The sequence below is a fragment of the Festucalex cinctus genome, chromosome 2 (assembly GCF_051991245.1).
Source record: "Festucalex cinctus isolate MCC-2025b chromosome 2, RoL_Fcin_1.0, whole genome shotgun sequence".
Classification (NCBI taxonomy): domain Eukaryota; kingdom Metazoa; phylum Chordata; class Actinopteri; order Syngnathiformes; family Syngnathidae; genus Festucalex; species Festucalex cinctus.
In genome coordinates, this window is record NC_135412.1 from 7,644,947 (window position 1) to 7,655,581 (window position 10,635).

At 39.9% G+C, this 10,635-nt stretch overlaps 1 protein-coding gene across 3 annotated transcripts; it reads right to left on the reverse strand.

Moving 5' to 3' along the window:
• Window positions 1-814: 814 nt before the first annotated feature.
• On the reverse strand, window positions 815-9,185 carry LOC144013556 (uncharacterized). Of its 3 annotated transcripts, none has more exons than XM_077512581.1 (5): window positions 8,756-9,185; window positions 6,201-6,526; window positions 5,232-5,394; window positions 2,627-3,023; window positions 815-2,529 (listed from the first exon to the last, which is right to left on the reverse strand). In XM_077512581.1, exons 1-4 carry the CDS (start codon window positions 9,032-9,034, stop codon window positions 2,661-2,663), a joined length of 1,131 nt encoding a protein of 376 aa, XP_077368707.1. In that variant the 5' UTR covers window positions 9,035-9,185; the 3' UTR covers window positions 815-2,529; window positions 2,627-2,660. The 3 variants fall into 3 exon arrangements, with proteins under 3 accessions (XP_077368707.1, XP_077368706.1, XP_077368705.1); XM_077512580.1 differs by having other exon boundaries at window positions 815-2,526; window positions 6,201-6,655; XM_077512579.1 differs by having other exon boundaries at window positions 6,201-6,655; window positions 8,756-9,184.
• Window positions 9,186-10,635: the final 1,450 nt, after the last annotated feature.

Consider the following 10,635-nt stretch of genomic DNA (forward strand, 5'->3'; position numbering starts at 1 on the left):
ATGTATCAGTGTTCATTTACATGGGCTCCACCATGGAAGTGTTTGTATTTTACAACACAAGTTGCCGAAAGTGAAATCATTGGAGGGCCTCAAGTTCAAAGTGGGAAAAAACTTTCGGCTAACAACAGTGTGCAATACAAAAAAAAGTCTCCTAAAAATTATTGTTGGAAAATATAAGTAGCTTCTCACTCTATGATAAGCCTTTACGAAGAGGATTTTTAAATTTTATTGTTACTCAGACTCCTTTATGGCAGCAATATAAAGCAACAGGCCACCACAGAAGTTTACTGTCTCTATGAGTTTCCCACTTCGAGACGTATATAAACAATACTCGCCATCAAGTGATGATGTCAATTAGGAAAGGTGCAGTTGAATTCACCTGAAACGATAAACAGAGGTGTCTTTTCCTATGTTTGAACGAAAGCATTTGTTTTCCACAAAGGTTAAAGTGGAAAGAGTCAACCCCAAAATTTTCTTTATAATACGTTCTACGTACTTCGCAATCACAGTATTAATCAGAATACCGTGTTTAGACTAGTGGGACAACATAGAACATATTATTTCAAACATTTTTTTTTTTGGGGGGGGGGTTGACTTCCTCTTTCAGAAAAGGAAGTATAAAGGTGAGAAGTTTCAAAGAGATTATACCTCCCATATTTAAAAAAAATGCATGCTTATTGAAGTTTCTAAATTGTCCACAGGTGTGAGTGTGAATGATTGTTTGACCACTCCAGGGCCTACCCTGCCTCTTGCCTAAAAGTCAGATGGAATAAAACATAATCAAAAGAAACAAAAACATAGTGAACATGACACATTCACTTTAAAAAACTGCACAATTTAATTTATTTCAAAGACAAATTGAACTTGAAGTTCACCTTAGTTCAGTTCTGAGTAAAATGTACAGCAGTGCTTAAACCAGTCTAGGAAACATGAATACACAATATTGTTTCAAAATGTTTACCAAAAATCACAGCTTTTTCTGTGTTGCATAGTTATTATTATTATTATTATTATTTGATGGTTAACGGTGGAGTCTCCCAGACAGGCATGTAACGTGAAAAGTCGGGTGCTACGATCAGGGTACATACACTGGGCTCCAGTTGTTGTCTAACTTGCCTTGATCAAGATATATTACTTTTAAGCTCGCACTGTGGTTATGCCAAAGCTGATTGTAGCTGAACCTCACATCAAGCACTTGTGTGTGTGTGTGTGTTTTTTTTAATTAGTTCCTCTACCAGATGAGCTAAAACACAATCACTGCAAGTTGTTTGTTGCAAAGTGCTTGACCATAGAAGCTCCAAATAGCTAAACACAACCTTAACTAGCTTGCTAGTGTGTCTTTCAGTTCGCCTACAGATGAATATAAATTATGCTTGTACATTACACTTAACAGTATATAAGCAACACACAGAGGACACTGTCCCTGAGAATCCCAAATGGTCTACAAATTGGCAGCTTCATTTTAAGTTAATGCACAAAAATATATATTTTGTTTGTTTGATGTAACAGAAAAAGAAAAAACGCACTATAAGGCGCACCTAAAAGCCTTCAATTTTTTTCAAAAGCTGACCATGCGCCTTATAATCCAGTGCGCCTTATATATGGATCTATATTGAGCCGCAACAGGTCTCACTGTCAAGACGCTATTGGTGACCCTGCACGATCGGTGACGCGCATGCGCAGAAGATCCCGCCATCTTGGATCGCTAGCTAATACTAATACTTTACCTCAGAGAAAATAATAAAACAGCTGTTTATTCATTTTGGGAGTGAATGCAGTTGTCAGAAAGCTGGTTTGTAATCTATTCATAAAGTTTGACTGACCTATCTGACTGTTTTGTTGACATTCCCTTTAGCGCAGCACCATCTAATGGATGCATAACGTAACCCCAGCCTCTACTATAGCGCCATATATATGGAAAAAGTTTTAAAATATGTCATTCATTGAAGGTGCGCCTTATAATGCGGAAAATACGGTACTTGTAATTAATCGCAAACACCCCACAGTTACATTGAACTGCAAACGGTGCAGAAATCCTACCAGAAATTCTAAAAACTTCCTACGCATACAGTATTCAATTATTGAAGTCAACAGTGTCACCGACATTCCTTTCTATTTTTTTTTTTCAAGCTCTATAGCTGACTATTCTTATGTTTTTTCCCCCTCCACTTAAAAAGCAGACATGGAAACAAAAAAAAAGCAGACATGGAAACAAGGAAACCAAGTCACTACAGCTTATAGTTAACAAGCAAATGCATTTTGTTGTGTAGTGCACAGCCCCGATTTCGTAAGAAGTGGAACATACCCAAGTGAAAGACACAAAGTGTTTACAGAATAAGGCTTTGGAGGTTTGTGAGGTTATTGTCAGACAACCTGAAATCCTGTCATCTGACTCCAGTTTAGTGGCTGAATTCATGAACGAGTGGTCTTTCAAAAGGGCACTTGTGTCGCCTGATGTACGTTGCACACACAGCAAGCACTGATGCCTCTTTATTTGTCACTCTCGACGAAAGGAATTCTTCCCCTCTGCTGAGACAAAAAGAAGGTGAGAATATTAGCAGCGATGTGATGGTGCAATAAATCAATTAGACAACTGTGCATAGTTGTGATAATTTGCTTCTCTTACTGTCTCACAAACATTGTCTTTTGATGCATTCGTCCTACAGTTCCACTTCATTGTCAAACTCTTCTTCTGATTCAACTTGTTCAGCATCGACTATGCCCTCATCATTTTCATCTTTCTCTGGTTGGGCATCACCTTCATCAAGTGGTAACTCCTCCAGGAAATCTTCTTCATCACTCACTTCATCCTCCCTTTCTGTATGTGGTGCATCAGTTTCTGGAGAGTTCCGCGGTTGTTCTGTCTGCTCAGTATAAGGCTCGTCATCTGAAGCTTCCTCAGACTCTGCGGGGACAAGGTTGGCTTCCTCATCTGTCGCCGCATCCTCTTCCTCCTCAACAGGAGCTGGCTCTCCCTCCGCTTGCTTCGCGGGCTCTGGTACAGCTTCAGCATCTCCTGCCATCTTAAAAAAAGAAAATGAAATCAATGATGTGCTGTAAGGTCCATATTGTCCCATGCACACAACCGTAAAAATGTGTGCCGACGTGCATTTTTCTGGCCATCAACTTAATCGGTCATTTGAGCAACTTTATTCCAGATACAAGCTCTGCGTGGGGCAACTCTTAAATGTGCGCCTTCCCTGTCAAATCCAGCCTTCTGCGTATTCTCCCTTTGACTTATGCTAAGTGCTGTTCTCCATATGCGCTTCTGAGATTGTGTAAATTCATGGGCCAAAAAATGGTGCCCATTTACAGTCGACCCCTGCGATAGAGTTGGGGTTGGCCCGTGAACAGAGACAGGCTGTGTCCAAATGTGCACCCTACTCCCTATATAGGGCCCTACTGGGATGTCACGCCATTTTGTAAGGGTCTGAATGTCCAGGGAGCAAAAATTTAGGGTACCGTATTTTCTGCACTATAAGGCGCACCTTCAATGAATGACATATTTTGAAACTTTTTCCATATATAAGGCGCTACAGTAGAGGCTGGGGTTATGTTATGCATCCATTAGATGGTGCTGCGCTAAAGGGAATGTCAACAAAACAGTCAGATAGGTCAGTCAAACTTTATGAATAGATTACAAATCAGCTTTCTGACAACTCCATTCACTCCCAAAATGAATAAACAACTGTTTTATTATTTTCCCTGAGGTAAAGTATTAGTATTAGCTAGCGATCCAAGATGGCGGGATCTTCTGCGCATGCGCGTCACCGATCGTGCAGGGTCACCGATAGCGTCCTGACAGCGAGACCTGTTGCGGCTCAATATTGATCCATATATAAGGCACACTGGATTATAAGGCGCATGGTCAGCTTTTGAAAAAATTGAAGGCTTTTAGGTGCGCCTTATAGTGCGGAAAATACGGTACTCAAAATTACCCACAATGCACTCGTAAATGTAGTGAACATTCGATGCTCACGCCACCGGGTTGATATAGACCACAATGCATTGCAAGAATGAAAAAGAAATGGCACGTGAATTAAAGCGATGCATTAAGTAGATATTGTGGAAATAATTCATTTGTTTTGGTTGAAAATTGCCCTGCGATTGTCTGGCAACCAGTCCAGAGTGCATCCCGCCTACTGCCCAAAGCCAGCTGAGATAGGCTCCAGCACCCCCTGCGACCCTTGTGAGGAATAAGCAGTCAAGAAAATGGATGGATGGTTGGAAATATGTACAACAAAGGAAATAATGTACAATTTTAAAACATTTTCATTCACAATACAAAGTCGGTGCGCCGGTGCGTCATGACCTGTTCAGTGATCACGTGATATGTGATAAGGAGCAAGTAGTGAGCTGGCTACCCGAATTGCTAAACAGAGTGAGGGCAACTTCATATTCGGCCACCATATAGTGCGAGGTAGATAATGAATGAGGAGTTAGGTGATATTCAGGGTGGACAGTCAGACACAAGCCAGCGTGTGAGATTTTACTTTAAGCTGATATCACCCAGCCTAACCAATAAGACAAATACAGTATGATGTCATGACTGGTCCACCAATGTTACACATCACATATGTTGGTCATCTTGTGGATTATATATTTGCATATTATGCTTAAAAAAAATGTTGAATCGTAAATTGCTCAAAAAGGCAACCGATGAGTCTGTAAAACTAAACATTTTTCTTCTGAATTTTGTCAAAAAATGTATTTTAGTGACTTAATTCATTCGCTTTGTGTTCGATGATAGTCTAAGTATGAGACTAAATGCAAAAAAAAGAAAAGAAAAGAAAAGAAAAGAAAAGAAAAGAAAAGGAAAGAAAAGGAAAGAAAAGAAAAGAAAAGAAAAGGAAAGAAAAGAAAAGAAAAGAAAAGAAAAGAAAAGAAAAGAAAAGGAAAGAAAAGAAAAGAAAAGAAAAGAAAAGAAAAGAAAAGAAAAGAAAAGAAAAGAAAAAGAAAAAGAAAATCCCTGCCACTTTAAAGAAAACTCTAAAAGTACAAGTTGGTTGAAGTCAAGCAGAAATGTGAATCTATTACAGAATCTATGTCAGGCAATTAGTTGCTTCATTTAGATAAAAAGTTAATCATGGTTCCCTCTGGGCATGTAAGGAACAGAGAAGCAAAAGAGATCATATGCAAGGTCCTCTGCAATTATATAGTATAAACATATTGTATATATGAACATTGCACTGCATTCGCCCATTATATCCAGTTAGCTTTACTACTATTACCTGGGTAACCTGCCACTGCAGGTTGTCCAGCTTCGTCCTCAGTTCTGCATGAAGGCTGCGGCTGGCTGAGTTCTGTTCCCGAATGCTCATTTGAAGTGCACTGATCTGTTCCTCCACGTCGGCCTTCGGGGACTGCACGGAGCCCTCATTTGGCAGCAGTTCTCTGAAGGCAAAGCATGAGAATGCTTTTTGTCAGTTTTACTATTGCAAGCTTACGAGTGTGTATTAACTCATTCGCTCCCAGCCATTTTCACAGAAGCAATCCCGTTCGCTCCCGGCTGTTTTACTGGATTTTGACTGATTTTGCAAGGACCATAGAATATTGTGTTCTATTGCTATAAAAGCATGGAACCTATCAAAAGAAAGATTAAGTCTCTTCTTTCATCAGGAAAAAAAAAAAAAAGTATGTTTCTATCTGTTTCCGTTTTGCAGCAATTAGCATTAGAAGAGAGCTAATTTTAATCAGTTTTCACAAATCTATTCAAAATTGTAAGTGATTGAGCTTTTGTTCTAGATGGCCCTGGTTGATCTCCTTTGCTCTGCTGCCACCTGCTGGCCGTTTGTGTAATAACTACCATTTCTGCAACCGTTCTTTGCAGTTGAGAGGCTGCATCAAAGCCTTCTGTATGCTCTAGCATAAAAAAACGTATAAATACGTCTTTGGGACACCTAGAACATTTAAAAAAAAACGTATTTATACGTTATTGGGAGCAAATGAGTTGAAAAGTGAAAAAGTGTTGAAGCTTGCTTGTTGATGATGCATACTAAAACATATTTATGAAATATTTAGCCTCAGTGTTTTTGCAGATTGGCGTATATCTTACAATATGATCATGAGGCCGAGCAACAGCGACTTAGAGCAACACAGAGCCGTAGCCAGCAGGGCTTTGTTTGATAAAGCAAACATAATGTTACGGGTCAGAGGACGGGAGGTATTCCCTGCCAGCACAAAAAGCTCCTTTCTCCAACCTGATCGTCGCCATCTCGGTCTGGTACGACTTGAGCTGCACCTCCAGGCCCATCAGCTGTGCAGTCTGCTCCTTCACGTCGTCGCTCAGTGCGGCAACATCACCCAGCATGGCTTCTGCTTCTTCCAGGCGCCCCATCACGGCTTCGACCCGTTTAGACAAGTCGGCGCTCGATGTGGCGAGGCCCTCGACCTGAAGCGCGACCCCCTCGAACTCCTCCGCCTTCCCCTGAAGTCTCGCCTGCAGCTGGTTCAGCTGCTCCACAGACACAGCGGTCCGCTGGATCTCCGCCAGGTGGGATTTCATCTCCGTGTGGAGTGATAACACCTGAGCGGGGAAATCCGAGGTTTTGAGTTGCTCTGCGGTAGCCAAGGCCTGGTCCACCTGTTTCTGAGCCAATGCGTACGCCTCTTCCAGAGCACCGATGCGACTTTCTACATCATCTGAAACGCGCACCTGCAACGACAAGTGTAACGGGGACGTTGAGCCACTTGAGAGTGCGACCAATTCCGGGCTGGAGCTTGTTGAACGCTTCTTATTTCAAAGCAATACGGAATTCAATGAATCTGAGAGATCTTGAAAAGATGTCCCAGTGTTACCGGTTAAATGTGTCCCTTCCATATTACTTCAGGTACCTTTGAATTAGGGGTGTGAATTGCCTAGTACCTGACGATTCGATCCGTATCACGATTCATAGGTTACGATTCGATTCGATACCGATTAATCACGATATGAATTTACAAGTCGATTGTTGTGATTTTTTTTTTACTCAAATTTAGAAAATACCATGAAAATGTATTTATTGATCTGAAACTTCAGTTTTATAACTGTGAGCCACTGTATTTAATAAACAGGTTGTAACCTTTTTCATGTTAGAACAGCATTGAAATAAAATAAGGCTTAATGCTGCATTAACATAACATTCTTCCATGCTTAAGGTGTGAAAGTTAGACGTTTTGTTGAATATTTTTCCATCAAAAATGGACATTAAAAAAATCGATTCGGATGCCTATTGAATCGATTCGAGAATTGCGTGCTGTAGTATCAAGATATATTGCCGAATCGATTTTTTTTTAACACCCCTACTTTGAATAGTTGTAAATGGTGGTGTAACATCATTAGGGGTGTTAAAAAAAAATCGATTCGGCGATATATCGCGATACTACATCGCGCGATTCTCGAATCGATTCAATAATAGGCAAAATCGATTTTTTTTTTTTTTTTTTTTTTTTTTTTTTTTTAGGATTCACACCTTAAGCATGGAAGAATGTTATATGGATGGAACATTAAGCCTTAATATTTTATTTTAATGCTGTTTAAACATGAAACAGATTACAACCTCTATAAGACTGAAATTTCAGATAAATAAATAATACATTTTCATATAAATCTTACACTCTACAAGCTTACTGATTAGTATTTTCTAAATTTGAATGAAAAAAAATCGCAACAATCGACTTATAAATTCGTATCGGGATTAATCGGTATCGAATCGAATCGTGACCTGTGAATCGTGATACGAATCGAATCGTCAGGTACGAGGCAATTCACACCCCTAAACATCATGGTATAATTTAGGGGTGTGAATTGCCTAGTACCTGACGATTCGATTCGTATCACGATTCATAGGTCACAATTCGATTAGATACCGATTAATCCCGATAGGAATTTATAGGTCGATTATTGTGATTTTTTTTTAAATTCAAATTTAGAAAATACTAATCAATAAACTTGTACTGTGTAAGATTTGTATGAAAATGTATTATTTATTTATCTGAAACTTCAGTCTTATACAGGTTGTAATCTGTTTAGTTTGAACAGCATTGAAATAAAATATTAAGGCTTAATGTTCCATTAATATAATATTATTTCATGCTTAATTAAGGTGTGAACCCAAAGACGTTTTGATGAATATTTTCTATCAAAAATTTATATTTAAAAATCGATTCAGCCGCCTATTGAATCGATTCAAGAATTGCGCGATGTAATATCGCAATATATTGCAGAATCGATTTTTTTTAACACCCCTAGTGTAATTACTACATGTGCTGGAAATCCTGTTGATTCAGGTCAACATACATAATTTATTTTGTTGTAGATGAGAAAAAAAAGATTCAAAATTTTGTAATATTTACAAAGTGACCAGAACACAAAACGCGCAATTCATGTTGAGCATTTTCGGGGAAAAAACAACAAAAATCTCAGTTCAATTCTTGTCCGTTAACCTTTCAAGAGGCAGCCGGTAAAGAGTGTCTGCCCTTGTGCTCCAGTATCACTTCAACCACAGACTAAATTTAGCCTTGGCACTTTATGGCTCCAGTTTGTGTATTATTAATAATATTATTTATATCAACACGGAATGCAAGCTGTGGAGCCACAATTATGTGAGCTCGGACACTTTCTATAAGAGGATATATACTAGTTAGTTACTGCTGTGAGTTTTAGCTAGTCAGTGGGTCATGACAACTCTTGCCTGCTTTGTAAGTTTTGTATGTGAAGCAGTGGAAACAAGCAAATTACTGGTTGACGTTGTATCACTAACTCTTAAATTCTTACCTTATCACTAGTCTGCCGCATGGTCTCCTGTGACGCCTGCAGCTTCACCACCTTCATCTGCATGCCCGTTACGGTGTCTGTCAAGTGGGTCAAAGTTTGGTGCTGCTGGTAGCAGAACCATGCTCCGGTTGCAACGCCGGCGACAACGACGAGACATACAAACAATACAAGCGTGTAGTTATTCCCTCCAGATCGAACTTCGGATTCCGGAATTTCACTTTTGACATGGTCCTCTTCGTGTTTGTGGTTGCTTTTCCCCTTCCGATGCTTGGCCGTCATTGTGCCCGGCGCCCGCACAGAGGACACGATGTTCCGGGAGAGAGGGAGAAGAGGAGGAGGAGGAAGCTCGGTGGGTTACAAGCGCTGCCTGACCAAATTACACTGGCTGAGTGCACGGTGAAGAGTTTGCTGCAATCCCAGAACGAGATGAGAGGAAGTGAAGGGGGCGTGTACGGTAGTAGCCTACACTACTAATAGTTGTCGGTTCATTCCGGAAGTTTCGCCATCTCACTGCTCGGGATGCAACGATATCCAAATATCACGATACGATATTATTACGATATGAAGCTCACGATACGATAATTATCACAATATTGTGGGGAGGTTGGCAATATTTAAAAAAGGTCACAATACTGTAGAAAAAAAAGAGCTCATCCTAAAAAAAACTAAAAAAACTATTGTGCTTTTGTACATAACAGCAATACAAATAAACAACCTCCAATCTCTAATAACACTTAATATTGATGCACTCACTTGCTAATGTAAGCCCACATTGAGTTCCTCCACGTATTGACTAGCTTCACAAGCATATTACAATCTCCTTCATCTGACAATTAGTGTATTTTAAACATAGAAGGGCCAAAACATACCTAATGAAAATTAATCTGCAATAAAAAAAACAGCCACCAGAGGGTGCTATAACTGCACCTGACATTTTTAACAGATGTGTTGCATTTAAATATTGCGAACATGACAACGACGATATTGTGGCAGTTTTAATATCGCGATATCACGATATTGCTGGTATCGTTACATCCCTACTCACTGCCGGGGAAAGTCCACGCGTTGCTGCAGATGACATCTGAGCTCGCGCGCGGTCATGCAGCACGCAACCGCATTCTTGTCATGCCCCCTTTTGAACACATCAGCAATGCCTTTCAAATGTTGAACATGGTCGTTACACTGACGTGAAGTATTGATAATTCCATTTCTGATCTTCTCTGATTAATGCACTGCAAATTTCCACGGTGAACAAACGGCGTATTGTAATTGCCGATTGTTATGGGCAGATTGTTATAGTAGTCAAACGACATTTCATCACATTTTGAAATAAAAAATAATCCCCAATTAGTCTACAACAATTCAATTCATTAAGCGTATAGTGCGCATCTTGGCAGCCCGGTGCATTATGGGTAGGCCGGCTAGGAGCCTGCTCCGGTGAAGGCGGGAGAGGACTGGGAGTTAGTTTTAACTAGAGATTTTTGCCGTGGCGAAAGTGGGTGGGAAAGGATCGTGGTCTTTATGAAACTGAGGGCACGCCCCTCGGGGCCAGCTGCACCCGAATGTAAAATACTTCATTGTAATTTCTATAGGCTGATAGCAACTCGTGTCACTAGCTAGTACATTTCAATTTAAGCTATATATACGCTATGATCGATAAAATCTATCAAAAAACGGCATTTGTTTTGCTTGAGTTTTCTGCCCGCGATGACATTGACTTTTATTTAGTGAGTGAGACTAAAATAAATAACGGAGCGACCAATTTAAAGACGGCAGGTGCAGCGGCAATCCACCTGCGACCAAAGATATCGTAATAATAATAATTTAATTGTAATTTATGTTGTTGAATTTTAGTTTTGAAAGGCAACAAAATGACTTTC

Excerpts from the sequence above, each read along its gene's own strand:
- LOC144013556 (XM_077512580.1), bottom strand. The coding sequence starts at position 9,034 with ATGACGGCCAAGCATCGGAAGGGGAAAAGCAACCACAAACACGAAGAG. Across the intron at positions 5,395-6,200 it reads ACCGAGATGGCGACGATCAG|AGAACTGCTGCCAAATGAGG; the intron begins GTTGGAGAAAGG and ends CTTTGCCTTCAG. Across the intron at positions 3,024-5,231 it reads TGCAGTGGCAGGTTACCCAG|ATGGCAGGAGATGCTGAAGC; the intron begins GTAATAGTAGTA and ends TCTTTTTTTAAG.